Below are 15,707 nucleotides of genomic sequence, written 5' to 3'. Positions count from 1 at the left end.
AAGCCCAGTCATCTTTCCACAGCAGTAATAATAAACCATTACTGACGTGAATATAGATTTTTGAGTTTCTTTTGAGACAGGGTCTCGCTCTGTTGCCCAAGCTGGAGTGCAGTGGTGTGATCGAGGCTCACTGCAGTATCAATCTCCAGGGCTTAAGCCATCCTCCCACCTCAGCCTCCAGAGTAGCTGGGACTACAAGCCTATGCAACAAAGCCTCGCTAATTTTTTCATTTTTCTTCTGTAGAGACAGGGTCTATGTTGCCCAGGCTGGTTTCAAACTGGCCACAAGCGATCCTCCTGCCTCGGCCTCTCAAAGTGCTGGGATTTGCAGGTATGAGCCACCACGTGTGGCCTGAATATAGGTTTATATGTGTAGTCAATCCTCACCACAGCTCCAAAAAGGACACAGTATGATTTGCTGTGCGACTGTTCCTACAGCACAGCTGAGGAAACAATGCCTGAAGAGGCTGGGTCACTGCCAGGATCACACTGCCAGCCAAGTGCAGGGCCATCGTGCTCCAAAGACCCTGTTCACAGCCACTCTGTGGCCTCCCTGACGCCGAGCTGGGTGCCCTCCCATCCCCATGCCTGTGCTGCATACAGACCTGGCACTTCATGAAGGGTGTGCCCCTCTACCCCACCATGTCCCCAGTCTCTTTCCCACCATCATTTGGTCTTGAGCAAGAAACAAACGATGGCGCTTTTCTTTCTTTCTGGGTTTTTTTTTTTTTTTGAGACAGAGTCTTGCTTTGTCGTCTAGGCTGGCGTGCAATGGTGTGATTTCAGCTCACTGCAACCTCTGCCTCCCGGGTTCAAGCGATTCTCCTGCCTCAGCCTCCTGAGTAGATGAGATTACAGTCACGTGCCACCATGCCTGGCTAATTTTTCTATTTTCAATACAGACGAGGTTTCACCATGTTGGTCAGGCTGGTCTCGAACTCCCAACCTCAGGTGATCTGCCCACCTCGGCCTCCAAAGTGCTGGGATTACAGGCGTGAGCCACCATGTCTGGCCTGAGATGGGGCTTTTCTGAGAGAAAAGTTTACAGGATCACAGGTGGGCCTGGCCCAGGAGCTTCAGGGATTCTAAGGCCCTCTTTTGGAGAGGAAGTGTTTCAGGGAGAGTTTGCCTGGGAGTTAACTTAGGCAGAAACAGGACACGAACCTGACCCCATACTGTGGGTCCCTGAACTTAGAACAGTGCCTCACACTGAGCTAGATGCTGGAATGGCCTCTGACCCCCAGGGCAATGCCTGGGCCCAGAGCCCAGCCCAGACTCCCCTGAAGGGCAGGTCCCTCCCACTGTGGCATGAGCTTACTCAGGGGGTCTACCCTGATCCATGTCATGCCGAGGCGTGTTATTACAGGATTCTGCTGGAATTCTCTTCCTCAAACCTCTTCTGCTACAAAGGCTAAGGAATTTGACCTTTAAAAAAAAAAAAAAAAAAAGGAGAAAAACCTCAGTATAATTTGCTGAGAAGGCAGGTGGGGACAGGAGCAAAAGAAAGTCCACCCCTCAGTCAGCTATGAAGAGACAAAACAAAAATACTCTCCAGCCCCGCAGGGGTCTCTACTCCCATTCCCCCTATGAGGGACAGAAGGACCTTGTGGGGGCAGAGGGAGCAGCCACAGTACCATGCTGGGAGAGCTGCCGACCTGCGGCAGAGCAGTTTCCACGCACAGGGAAAAATCACTCCATTGTAAGAAAACGCAAAGTAAAAACTCAGGTCCAAAGGAGAAAGGATAAACCAGCCCAAGCTCTTAATAAGCATGAGGTGAAGACAGCTACTGACACCCATCCTTCCAGTATCAGATCTACAAAAGCCAGAGATTCGGGAGTCAGTTTACAGCCCCAGTGAGGGCTTCGCCAGGAACAGCAGCAAGAACAGAGCCCAGGCCTCCCAAGTCCAGGAGGCCAGAGACTCCTTCCCCATTCCCTCCCTCAAAAGGTTGAAGAGAGGAGTGAGAGTTCCATTCCGCGCTTGGGAGGCCAGGAAGAGGTGGTGTGTAGCTGGGCTCTGTAGCACGGGGCTGGCTCTGCGTTAGGGGGCAGTCAAGGCCCAAGCAGCTGCTGGGTGCTTTGTTACTGAGCAAATCTCCCAGGCGCTGCCTGCTGATGCATAGCTAACTGGGCGGCAGACATTGATTAATGTTCAACTTTCCATTTCATCAGTGAGAGTTACGGTGCTACATGTGGAGTTCACGTTTTTCAGAGAGGGAGGGAGAGGCGGCTCGAGTGTGCAGACATAAACATGTCCACATGCGTGCGCACACAGGCATGCGTGCACAGAGGCACGCACACAAGTCAGGGCCACAACTTTTTTTCCTATTTAAGAGGGAGGGCGACTGGGCTGAGCCAGCCGCCACCGAGGCAGCCTGGCACGTCAGGAGTAACCTTTTGTCCACTGTTGCTAGGAGCCCCAGTGCCGGTCATCTGCCGCTGGGCAGACGTTAGGCACCAGGCTGGCTGCCGGGCAGGGAGGGGAGCACAGCCTGACCTTTGCAGGGGAGGTGTTGGCAAGCAAAAAAAGGCTTTCTTCCCTCTCCTCTGCCCCAGGCCTCTTTTCACTGGCCAGGAGATTGTGGAGGGCAGGACCAGCCCAGAACCATGTGCTTCCAAGTGGCCAGCACCCCCCACTGGACAGAGGAGCAAGCTAAGGCCAAGAGAGGGAAGGCTGGCTCCCCAAGGACACACAGGAATTTGGCAGCAGGGCTGGTGTCCCAGAGTGTCCCACTCCCAGGACAGGAGGCTTCATCACAGTAACCAGAGGAGGGGCTGCCGCTCCCAGAGCCAAGTCAGTTTGGAACAGGTGGGGCCTGGGGGTGGGGAAGAGCAGTGGTTCCCCACCTCCAACTGTGGCCTGGAGCCCAGCAGTTGGGGCGCCCTGCCTCCTCTCTAATCCTTCTCAGCAGGGGTGACCCTGCCTTCTGTCAGTCTGGAGGCGGACAGCAGGGCGGAGGAGCTGGAGGGGGTGGTGCTTCTGTCCCCTGGAGGAGCGAACACATCCACCCCGACACAGCACCTCTGTCCTCTTCCCCAATAGGAGGCTGCATCTATCAGACAGACTCCCCCACCTGCGGGGAAGCAGACAGGGCCAGGCGAGGCCCAGAATGGGGAGAGGGTTTTATTTCCCCACAGACAGGCAGTTATCAAGAAGCTGCGGATCCCACCGCCCCACCCAGGCCTGTCTTCCTGAGCACTGGCCAATTTGAGCCTCAGTTTCTCATCTATACAGTGGGAATGCTATTGGTTCTTAGGACTATCTCATAGAGTCAAATGAAATCACAGCAGGGAACAGCTTTTCTAACTTGGAGAGTGCTTCCACCAGCAACTATTAACATAAGAGGGCGTCAGACAGTTCTACTCTCAGGCCTGAGAGCACTGGCTGGGGTAGGTGAGGAGGGCTAGGCTGGGCAGCCCCAGGTAAGGGGTCTGCTGAGATAGCAGGCACCAGCTTTGGCTTCTTACCGCCACACCTGCCTCCTGCCCCCAACCTATGCGGGCAGTAAGCTGGGCTTCCTTTAGTCTCCAACATCCACTAGAGGCCACCAGTCACAGGCAGGAAACCTGCCCTCAGTCTCACCCAGCCGCCACTCCTGCTTGGGCCACGGCCACCTCCAGAGGGGACCGCAGCTGGACTCCACACTGGCCAGCCGGCCAAGGGCCCAGCCCCTCCAGGCCATGGAACCTCTTCCTGGGATCGCGTTGCTCTCCTTATTAGGAACCTTCCATGGCTCTCCCTGACTTTAAGAACTTCCTGTGTCTATTCCTGGCTCCATCCCCACACGCCAGCCTGTAGTCCAGGCCCCTGCCACCCCAAACTTGCCCCATCACATCACATCCTGGCACAGGCTCCCTCTCGCCTGGCACACTCCCCCAACTCTATTCACTGCCAATTGCCTCCTCCTCCTCAGCCCAAATGTCAGCCCCTCAGAGAGGCTTCCCCAGACAAGCCATACTGGCTATGCCCTGTGCCTGGCCCCAACGGTATTCTTCCTGTCAACCTCTCCAGCGTGGCACTCAGTCATTGCCTGCCCCCTCCACCAGACTACGAGCCCCTTGACGGCAGGGTCTGTGGCTGCCTCTTGGGTGGCTGACAGGTCCCTGCCCTTACACACCACGTCTGACAGAGGGGCTAAGGGACGACCAAGCAAGCCCGTCCGGGTCTCACATGATTGGGACTCAGCTCCTTCCCTTGCCCTGCCTTCACTTCACCATCTGTCAGATGGGTGGGGACTCCAGCGCCCCACCACCAAGCTTCCACTAGTAACAGCCTTTGGAAACCAAAAGCAAACAAGGTGGTTTAATTCTTCTAAAGTCTCCCCTTGTCACAAACTTGTCCTCGTCAGCACAGAGAGGCCTTTCCTGCCGCCGCAGCTTTCTGGCAGGAGGAATGTCCGCTCCCTCTGCTGGCTCCTGCTTCCCGCTGGAGAGCAGGGCAGGAAATGGACAGCATTTGGCTCAGCTTTTGGGAACTGCCCCAGTTGCTGCCAGGGGTATGTTCTCATTTACTGGGCTTTGACCCTCCCTGTGAACACATCACCCACCCCACAGCTCACAGTGCCCAAGGCTCTCCACTGGGCATCCTGCCACTGCTTAGTTACCACCACTGTCAAACAGCTCACCACTTCATCATTAATTTGGCAGATGACAGAAATGTCTTCCATACAATGATTCAAATCGGCTTCCCTTTTCTCTTCTCTCAAGGACTTGGAATCTGGGGCTGAGGGCTCACAGGGGCATCTCTGAGTACATGGCAGGTTCTCCATAACAGAACTTCAGATACTTCAAGACAGTCATCAGAGCCCTCAGGAGGCTGCCCTTCTCCCAGAGAAACCCCAGCTACTTCTGCAGGAGATGAGGAAAGATTTTGGGTCATGCGTTTCTCTCCCCTCTTCTTGTCTGGGTCACATCTCTGGCCTTGGGCTACACACATTGTTTGCTCTTTCTCGTTCTCTCCTCATAACCAATGGGAAGAGTTCTCTAGGAACCTCAACATCTTTCTAAGGCTGGTGGGCTGGCAGGAATGGGGACTCAATGGAAAGGGGATGTGTCAAATACTATCCTTCACCAAGGTGGCAAGTATCTAGATGTTCAAAGCAGGATGAGCTAAGCTTTTGGCAACAGGAGCTGGGACCCCTCCTCCAGAACTTTTCCAGAGAAGGCAGTCTTTAACCCTGTGACCTCTGCTGGGTCTCTGTCACGCAGCATCCATCATCAAGATGGTCAGCTACTTCCCGGCCAGGCGTGGTGGCTCAGGCCTGTAATCCCAGACTGAGGAGGCTGAGGTGGGTGGATGACTTGAAGTCAGGAGTTCGAGACCAGCCTGGCCAGCATGGTAAAACCCCATCTCTACTAAAAATACAAAAATTAGCCGGGCATGGTGGTGAGTGCCTGTAATCCCAGCTACTCAGGAGGCTTTGGCAGGACAATCACTTGAACCCGGGAGGCAGAGGTCGCAGTGAGCCGAGATCGTCACTGCCCTCCAGCCTGGGTGACAGAGTGAGACCCTGTCTCAAAAAAAAAAAAAAAAAAAAAAAAAAAAAAAGGGTCAGCTACTTCCTGCGCATCGGCCACAGTGCTCAAGTCCCCATCTCCACGAAGCCATTGGAACAACTGCACAGTAACTGTTGTGGAACACAGATCTGGCCAAGACATTATCCAGCCCAGAGTGCTGCCCTGGCTTCCCACTGCCCACCGGATCAAGCCCACACTCAACAAGGTCCTTCAACAATTGCCCGGCAACCTCTCCAGCCTCATCTCCTGCTGAGCACCTGTCAACCACCTCATTCTAGACACCATCTCGGCCAGGGCTGCACTGCCTCCAGGAATGCCCTCCTGATTTCTCAGCTTGGCAGGCAGGCCTCTCCTCTGTCCTGCCACAGGGTATGGGTACCTGTCAGTCTCTCTGCTAGGCTGGCTGCTCCTGTGGGCAGACTATGGTTGATTCAGTTCGAGCCTGCAACCAAGCCCCATGCCTTGCATATCAGAGATGGCCAATGACAGTCATAACCACAGTCCTTTCTCCTTCTGTGATTTCATTTCCCCATCTATAAATGAGAAGCTTTAACTACATCAGGGATGGCAAAGAGGATATGTACCACCACCGACACATTCACGTTCATGGTAGACATTGCCAGTCACTATCTGTTGAGCCTGGACACACAGCTTCACAATCATTCTCACGGTGTTCTCATCAAGCAGAGCTGGCATTTGAATGGAGACTTATTTACTACTTCTTTAGATAAGAGTTATGGTTTCTCTATCTCCTTTCGGTCTCTCCCTCCTTTTACCTAATTCTCTACTCTCCCTGCTTCCGCCATCCAATCAGATGTGTATCTACATTTGGACTTTGGAGTGTTTGTGGAAGAGCACCCCATGAGGAACCAGGAAAGCTGGGTTTAGACTCTGATTACAGCCCCTGGTTAACTTCGGGCAAGTCATTCACCTTTCTGAGTCTCACTTTCCCAATCCGCATGCCTTCTCTGCAGAAACACTGTGATGAAAATGAAAGTAAGTTGCATGTTTAAAAACACTATGTAACTGAAAACAACTATTGGAATTTAAAAACAAAACAAGAAGAAAAACAGCCTGTACCCAATGCTCAGTTCTCCATGACCCTGCCCTCTTGTGAGTCCCGTTTTGGACTTAGAAATCCTTACTGGACAGTGCCCTCCTTAGGACCACCTTAGGGCCAAGGAACTTAGAAATTCTTACTGGACAGTGTCCCCCTTAAGGAGCAGGGAACTAGGGAACCCATCCAGATCAGTGAGGCTGGCCAAAGCCAAGCTGGGTTTGCCAGATGTGCAGCCCAACCGAGCTAAGCTGCATGGAAAAAAAAAAAAGCCACTGCTTGATTATGTAAAATCCATCTGGATCCAAAGCAGAAAATCAAAGTTGGAAGGGCCCTCAGAGACCACCTGGTCCAGCCTGCTCCATCTACTGGTGAGAAAACTAGGGTCCAGAGATGGGGAGCAATTTGCCCAAGGTCACTCAGCAAGTATACGGCCAAGTCCTCTCTGTCCTTCCCTGCTGCAAAACACCAGAACACCACTCCTGAACTCCCAAGCTGGCTTCCTGTTAGGCCCTCCCTGATCAGAATGCTGGATCTAGTGCTTTGGGGCTGCCTGGGCTCCTGTCCTGTAATGTTAGCAATACAAATAAACTCAGTTCAAACATTTACTAGGTCCTTAGTATATGCCAGGTGCTGGGGATGCCAATATTAGGGCAGTTTTTTTTGTTTGTTTGTTTGTTTGTTTTAAAGGTGAGGTGTGGTCAGGTCAGTTTCCAAGCCATCTCCCTGCCAGCCCTTAACTTGCTACCAGAGACATCTCATGCCACGGGACCAGACAGGTACTGCCCACCTTGGAAACCTGGACGTGGAAGAAGAGAAAGCTGATGGCAGACCTTCAGTGTGGATGGCCAAAAATTCTGACCCCAGGAGCTGAAGCCTGGCAGTCAGAGGCCTGCAGAAGCAAGGCCTCGTGTTGCTTACTGAGGGGCTGGTATGGAGGTGGCAGCTGCTCTCTCCCACCCAACCCTGGAGGACTGCGGCTTCTACATTTAGGACCAGCTAGCGGCGAAGTCCTGACCTGAAAACTGGGCTGGCCACCCTAGGCCAGGGTCTGGCCATAGCTGGCTCAGCCATCCCCAAGCCGACTCCCTGGTGCAAAGCCTTCCTGCAGCAGAGCTTCCTACCCAGGCCTCAGCCAAGCAGGGGAAGGAGTGCAATTGTTGGTAGCAGATAAAATCCTCGATACCATCTCTATTTCCCTTCTAATATCAGAGTGGCCGGCTGCAATACTAGTGAGGGGCAGGGCCAGCAATCAATAGCTAATATTCCTATTGTAAGCAGGCCTACTCCGGAAATGGGCAGCCAGTACCTCCTTCCAGAGAGATACCCTTTCCCCTTGGCAGTGTCCCAGCCTGAGTGGTTCAGCATCATGGCCGGGAAGGACCAGGCCGGGTACCTGGCCTAACCCATCCCCCTGCATCTGACTGATGGGGAAATGATGCCGGGAAGTGAGAGAAAAGAATCACCCAACGTCACCCAGGAAGCAGAGAGGCCAAGACATTGCTCTCTGCTGTCTACTGATGACCCCGTCAGCCCTTGATGGCTCACCGTGCCTGGGAAAACAGAGGTGACCTCAAGTCAAAAAGGTCCAAAAGTTACCTCTGTTTGATGGTGGCTCGTAATGGCTAAATAAGGACAGGAATCAGTCTTGGCTTTCTGACCACACACCCCAAACGTCACAGGGGAGGGCCCAAGAAGTATGTCTGGAATTAGGCCTTAGCCATGGACGATTATACCAAAGCAGGAAGTTGGGAGCTGCCCACATATCAGGGAGACCTGAGCCTTGTCCTAGACTCAGGCCAAAATAGAAGTCAATGGCCTATTTTTAAAACATACAACTGGGTACTGTCTACCTCTTTCTACCACAGTGGTCTAATCTGCACCGGACACCCAGATGCCAGCAAGCAGCCTCAATCAGGATGCACACAGATAAAGCATGGTACCTGGGTGGGTCCATCAGACACGGAAGCCATACCTGCACTGTATCAAGAACATCCATGGCATGTGAGCCTAGAAAGAATTCCCAACTGGACAGAACGCCAGTGGGAAAGGCCCGCTGATGGGTGCGGGGCGCTATCTGCAGCAGCCAGGAAGATGCCTGCCTTGGTGAGGATGAGCCTCTCACACGCTGGCCCCTTGGATTTCCTCCCTGGGAGAAGGACAGCAGCCCCTCTGGCTACTGCCTTTCTTGGGTCCATGAGTTTCCAGTATTTTAAGGTCTAACTCTCAACCCATCTTCAATATGTCTGCAGCCTTGCCCCAAGCTGAGACCCTGGCAATGCCTGGTCCAGTCCAACCTGGAGCTCACATACCTATTTCTGGGGCTACACTCATCTCCACCCCTTGAACAAGGCTCCAGTTTTGGCAGTGTTCTGGGAATGCATACAGATCCACATGTGGCCATCCAATGCCCCGGATGGCCATCCTGCGTCCCTCTCTCTCCTCCCACCACCATCATGTGACCTACCACTTCTGTTTTTGGGGAACACCTGAATTTCACTGCCGCCCTTCTTAGCTGGTGAGCAGCATGTCCCAGCCCTCTTCTCTCAGGAGTTAACACCAACCGAAATACAAAATCTTGCCAAGTAGAATCATCTTTCAGGTCATCTCTCACCTAGAGGGAAACCCCTTTAACATCCCTAGGAGACGTTTGTCAGGTCTTTGCTCAGATGCCTCTAGGGCCAGAGAGCCCCGCCTTGATGTGGGGTGAGCACAGGTGCTAAATTCTGGCCTATACCAAGCAAAAGTGTCCTTGGACTTTGCCTCACTGGCCCTAGTTCTGAATTCTAGGGCTGCACAGAGGAAATTTCTGCCTCCTTTTCCACACAACAGCTCTTTCCATGTTCTTATCTGGGAGTGCCAATCTTTCAAAAGGTGTGGAGAACTCGGGCGGATTCTCAAACTCAGCTGCCGACAGGCTTGAAAGAACGAGAGATGTTATGATCGAGAGTGTCATCATAGAAGTTCCTTACAGCCCTGCATGCTGTACCTCTCTCAGATGGCATTCCCCAGTCTCAAGTTGGCTTAAATCACATGAACCGCCGGGGAGAAGGTAGAGACGGAGGAGGCGGCGCAGAGAGGGTGGCAGCCGCGCCCAACCTGGCAAAACAGAAAGCCCAATTTCACACACCCCAGAAAAAGCCGAACAAGGTGTCTCTTGGAGAAGGCCAGACTCTCGACCCACGTGGGATCTGTTCCTGCCTGTGGCGGGCAGAGCACGGGCACAGATGCTTGTGGGATGCTGTCTGTGATCACACTCGGAAAAAATCAAGTGGTTAACCAGAGGGAAAGGATTCTGAGACCTGCCAGGATGGTGGGTTTTTGTGTTTTTTTAAGATTACGCCTAAGGTTTGTAGTTTGGACAAGCAAAGTAAACAATGACAACAGCAGCAGCAACAAAACAGAAACAAAGAACAATTTACTGATTTTTTTTTAAAGTCTTTTGTTAAAAGAAAGCTCCACAGTGGCCTGGAAGTAGCCCCCACCACCTCCCTGGCCAGGGGCAGACTGTGTCGCGCCTACGAAGCTGGCATGAAGAAAGCAAACTCCAGCAGAAGTGCAGGCAATGCAGGAGCTTTCTGCTTTCCCATCTTTTTCTCCCTCTCAGCTTTTAGAAGGACTGGTGAAAGGGATGGGAAGGGAAGGATTTGAACCAGCATAAAGCAACTGTATTTAGACCATGGCAAACTGAGCTACTTACTTCTCTCCCGCCCTCCCACCTGCCCAGGGCCTCGGCCTGGAATACAAGGTGAAGCACAAGACCCACGGGCCCCGCACGTACCTGAAAGAAACCTGGCGGGATGGGGCCTCCCGGCATCCCATCATTGGGGGGAATGTTGCCAAGCACGGGGCTCGGGGCAGCTGCTGCACTCTGTGGAGACAACAAGGCAGAGGGTTAGTGGCCAAACCCACAACCAGAGACACAGAGTTCTGACCCCTGGACTTGGCTCTCCCTGTCCGTCCACATTCCCCATGGACCTTCCTCACAGGCCACTTTCTACTTAAAGCCCTCCTAGCATCCCAGGGAAGTGTCATGTTCCCACTGACAGGACACAAGTAGGGCTTATACACTCAGACCTGGACTCAATTCCCAGGTGCGGCCCCCACTGAGCAAGCAACGAATTCCGAGGCTCTTTTTCCTCATCTCTAAAATGGGAGAGCCGGGTGTGGTGGCTCACACCTAAAATCCCAGCACTTTGGGAGGTTGAGGCTGGAGAATCGCTTGAACCCAGGAGTTCGAGACCAGCGCGGGCAACATCGGGAGACCCTGTCTCTACAAAAAATAAAAAGTTAGCTGGGCGTGGTGGCATACGCCTGTAGCTCCACTTACTCGGGAGGTTGAGGTCGGAGGATCGCTTGAGCCCAAAAGGTTCAGCCCTATCTCAAATAATAATAATAATAATCATCATCATCATCATCATAATCATAATAATCATAATCATAATCATAAAATGGGGGGGGCAATGTCCACCATTCAGGGAGGTTGCAAGGACAGCCTGAGACAAAGTGCCAAAGGTACTTCCTGCAGTGCAGAGCAGGGGTGCATGGCCAATGTGCTACTCCCAGCATTATACGGCCCCGGGCTGTGTATGCCCAGCTACTCTGAGAAGCTCTTGGCAGGCGAGTGATTTATAAATTTCTGTGCCCTCTGCAAGTGGCTGGCATGTCATATAGAGCAAAAGATCAATAAATATCCACGACTCAATGAATAAATGAACAGACCAACTGGGAAACACTGCTGGAGAGGGTGACGGAGGGCAGAGCGTGTTCTTGGCCCTGCAGGGTCCTAGGTGTTTCATGAGAGAGAGGGGCCTCGCGAAGTGGGGGGACCGTCATTCCTTTTCTCTTTAAACGCTGCTGTTCTGGCATTTGCCTGGTATATCTGCCTCAACAAATGCCTCCCAGGGGTGAGCAGACATTGCTCTCCCCAGCCTGGCCTCCTTCCAAAGGATCTGTGTGCAACCCTATTCAGGTGGTCGGCGCGTCTGTGCCTGGCCCCGTGCTCACACAGGCAGGGGTGAGGCTGAGACGTCTGGGCCCCAGCCCTGAGAAAGCCACAGGTCTGACAGTCCTACCTGGAACCGGGCCCTGCTCCTTCCCACTGATTCTAGGCCTTCAGGGGCTCCTTCTACTGGAAGCCCACCTCCAACCTTGGTGGTCCCCAAACCCCACCATGACTGAGAAAGTGAAACTTGGTCTTCAATCATCTCCCAGGGTTCTGATTCTCTGGAAGAGGAATGAGACCCTTGGGGTCAGGAAACAGAACGCCTCTTTTCCTCTTAGAAACACAGCCTCCCATCACCACCTTCAAGAAGTCACTCTCTTTCCTTTCATTGGCGGTAAAACAGTAATCAGAGGCTGGGCGTGGTGGCTCACTCCTGTAACCCCAACACTTTGGGAGGCCAAGGTGGGCGGATCACCTGAGGTCAGGAGTTTGAGATCAGCCTGGCCAAAATGGCAAAACCCCGTCTCAACTAAAAATACAAAAATTAGCTGGACGTGGTGGTGGGCGCCTGCAATCCCAGCTACTCGGAAGGCTGAGGCAGGAGAATTCGCTTGAACTCAGGAGGCGGAGGTTGCAGTGAGCCAAGATTGCACCACTGCACTCCAGCCTGGATGACAAAATCAAAACTCCCCATCTCATAAAAAAAAAAAAGGAACCAGAACCTCTAACTTCCAACGTTGATGAAAGGAAATGAGGTTATGTGCAAATCCCACTAATATACTGCATGCAACAAAATGAACAAACAGACCTGGGAACAAATGCACCTGGTTTTCAGCACTGTCACCTCTACTAGTAAGTGGGATGACTGTGGGCAAGCCACTCGGACTTTCTGAATTGGCTTCCTGTAAAAAATGAGATAGCTGTTGTCCCACCTCCTCACCAGGGTTGTGGGGGATAAAGTGACAGAATGGGCTGTGTTTTGTAAGCTGGGACAGCTCTGTGAATCTAGAAACAAAGAAGTACAGGGCATACAGTGGGTGCTGAGCAGACCCCAGGTGAAGAGAATGGGCAAGCCGCATGTTACTTTTCAAAATGATTCTGTGTACAGAAAAATAGCCCTCTCTGCATGAGCTATCCTGCTAACCATCCTGTAATGTGTACAAGTTTCAAGCATCTCCAAAAATTAGGATTGTAGATCTCCCCATCCTCCAGGTCTGAGGTCACAGGCCCCTCCCTGCCTTGCCCCTGCCTCTCCCCTGCCTGGCACTATCTGAGATGGGGCCTCGTGAGGGAATCGCCAGCTTATCCATTAGCTGCATTACTGTTGGCTGCATTACTGTTTTTCTGTGGTCAGTGGTTCTGTGAAAATGGCAACTTTTTGTGATTAACAGCCAACAATTACTCCTCAGCAGCAAGAGCAAAAAACTTTTTTTAAAAATGGGGTAAGGTAAACACCTATCTACATTTTCTTCAGGTTCTTTCAGAGACTGGTGTTACATTTAACAATTTCATTCTTCTTATGTACCATTATTTAGCCAGTTTTTTGTTTGTTTGTTTGTTTGTTTTTTTTAGAGACAGGGTCTCACTATGTTGCCCAGGCTGGTTTCATGTGATCCTCCCACCTCAGCTTCCCAAAGTGCTGGAATTACAGGCATGAGCCACCACGCCCAGCCTATTAACCAATGAAATAACAGGCATTAAATCTCAGTGTATGCTAATCTGGCAGTTAGTATCCCTTTGGTATTTGGTATTCTGAGTTACCTCTTAGGTCATTACCTTTTGAAATGGTTTGCATTGGCCACTTGTAGATCTAATTTTATGGCAAATCATTCATGTCCTTTGCTATTTGGGTATTTGATTTTTTTATATATTGAAGATCTAGACTAAGGGTAAGTTATAATTTTTTTAAAAAAACTTAAAAAATTATTATTATTATAATTAGAGACCTGGTCCCTAGGCTGGAGTGCAGTGGCCCGATCATGATTACTACGTGTATAATTCAGAGACCTGCTCAAAGCTGACCGTCCAGAGCCAGGCCTTTCCAGACTGCTACGAATCGGCCTCCCTCTGTGGTTTCCAACTTTGAGCTGGAGCTCCATTAAGGCACTCAGCAAAGCGTCTCCTGAGTTTTCTCTAACAACACAAAACCAAAACCCCTGAAAACCCCCAATTATTCACTGAGGCCTACAGCATGCCAGGGCTGCGGTGGGTGCATGGACTAGAAGTCCCCCATGGAAGAAGAGAGAAAAGAACGCTGGATTCAGAAGCTAGAGATCTCCTAGCTGGGAGCCCACGGACAGGCCCCTTTCTCGTTCTGGGACTCAGTTTCCCCATGTATCCAATGATGGCGTTAGAGGAGATGACCACTAAGGCTCTTCTTCCAAGCTGCTCTCCCCAGCGAAGTCTACACACCAAGGGGAGCTAGGTCTGGAAACAGCAGCTCTTCCATGAACAGGACAGCAAAACCCTCTTTCCAGGGCACCGGGGTTTTAACTCTTCTCTGTTCATTATAGGCCATTTTGTGATCAAAGGTTAAACACTACCCAGAGACCTGTTATCTGAGCCCACAGATAACAGTGGCTGACATTTGGGTTCTAACTGCCCAGGCCTTCCTCATCAATGCTTATCCACTTTTTGGACTCAAGAAAGCCGACTCAAACCACCCATGCAGTTTGGTAACTTGCACTTTAAAAAACAACAACAAAAACAACAAATAAAGCTAATTTTAAATTCTTTTCTGAACAGCAAACAGGCCTTAAACAGGGTGATGTGGCCCATTCCAGCCAGCTGCCTCCTCTAAACCTATAAGTCAACTTGAAAAGCCTGAGGTGCTTTTCCAGAGCATTGCCTGAAGTTTGCCGTTCACAGCCAGGGAGACCTGTGAGGAGGACTGATCCCACAGCTCCCTCTCTAAAGAGTAGGGTTTCTTGATGATACCAGGATGAGTACACAGCCATGGGGCTCAGGGACTGCCCCTGCCTCCGCCCCATCCATGCTCCAACGGGACAGACACATGCCACTGCAACCAGAGATCCCCGGCAATCCCATTCCGTAAGGACACCTGAAAACCTCAGCACCAGCCCTGCAATCTCACTCCGTAAGGACACCTGAAAACCTCACCACCAGTCCCACCCTAGGAGACGGATATTCCCCCTCTAACCTCCAGGGTGGAGAAGCAGGGTTCAAACCTGGGGCCTGAGAGAGGTGCTTCCAAAAGAAAGCACCTTGTAAGCCAGGCTAAGGAATGGAACTTTCTGCTCTGGGCAATGGCGGAGCAGGGGGACATCTAGTGCCCCACCTCACCCTGTGCCTGGCATACTCATGCTCGCTCAACAAATCCCAATACCACCAGAGTACCCCAAACTCCAGGAGCAAGTGGACTTGATGAGTCCCCACACTCCCAGAGGCTTCTCATCCCACCCTGAGAGAGAAGTATCTCAGAGTACGCTACAGTGTTCATGCTTTTCCTTCAAGAACCAATGATCCAGGGGCATTCCCTGCAAGATACTATCTTCTGGCCTCATTTCAAGAACCCCAGCTATCCTCGCTCGCAAACTAGCCTGAGACCCCTACTCCAACCCTCTCTTTAAAATTAGTTCTAGGCGCATGAAGCTCCTGGAAAACTGAATAAAAACAAATGCTCAGAGGGAAATGTGGGACTCCTGCCAGGTCAGCCAACCCCTCCTGACTGATTTACAAGGCTGCAAAATGGTACTTTGTTCTGCAAATACCCTCCCCTCCTTGCCCCGCCCTAATACTCAGGCCTTGGAGTGCAGCAGCTTGGGGGCCACATGCAGAACCGCATGTGCAGACGACTTCCTTGACTGAAACTCAACACAGGCTACGTGGCCCAGGGCCCAAAACACCAGGGGGTGGGAGGTGTGTGCTGAGGGTGGAGCCATGTGCTCAAAGCTGGGAAATGGAGGTCACTTAGGGGAGCTTGGGGCAATCCTGTGATGACTACATACAGAGGACAAGTGAGACAGGAAGCCTCCAAGTGACGCCTGTCTGGTGGCCTGGGGAAGGAGGGAGGGAGGGATGCTAGCACTGGTTTCAGCAAGACAGGGGCTTCTGTGCAAACTATGGAGTAACCTGGGTCCCTCTGGGGCCAGGTTTCCCAGAGGGAATTTCAGCAGCATCAACAAACTAAAGATACAAATCAGGAATGGAAGCGACAGGGGGAATGTC

At 51.9% G+C, this 15,707-nt stretch overlaps 1 protein-coding gene across 4 annotated transcripts in view; it reads right to left on the bottom strand.

The window, feature by feature from the left end:
* Window positions 1–15,707, bottom strand: part of SSBP3 (single stranded DNA binding protein 3) — a 178,290-nt gene that overhangs the window by 43,921 nt on the left and 118,662 nt on the right. For all 4 annotated transcript variants that reach the window (XM_054486850.2, XM_054486879.2, XM_063655470.1 and 1 more), the window contains one exon: window positions 10,356–10,445. In XM_054486850.2, the coding sequence (XP_054342825.1) occupies window positions 10,356–10,445 (90 nt within the window). The remainder of the gene's footprint in view (window positions 1–10,355; window positions 10,446–15,707) is intronic.

The sequence above is a fragment of the Pongo pygmaeus genome, chromosome 1, assembly GCF_028885625.2.
Source record: "Pongo pygmaeus isolate AG05252 chromosome 1, NHGRI_mPonPyg2-v2.0_pri, whole genome shotgun sequence".
Classification (NCBI taxonomy): Eukaryota; Metazoa; Chordata; class Mammalia; order Primates; family Hominidae; genus Pongo; species Pongo pygmaeus.
This window is presented reverse-complemented; position numbering and strand designations above follow the sequence as displayed.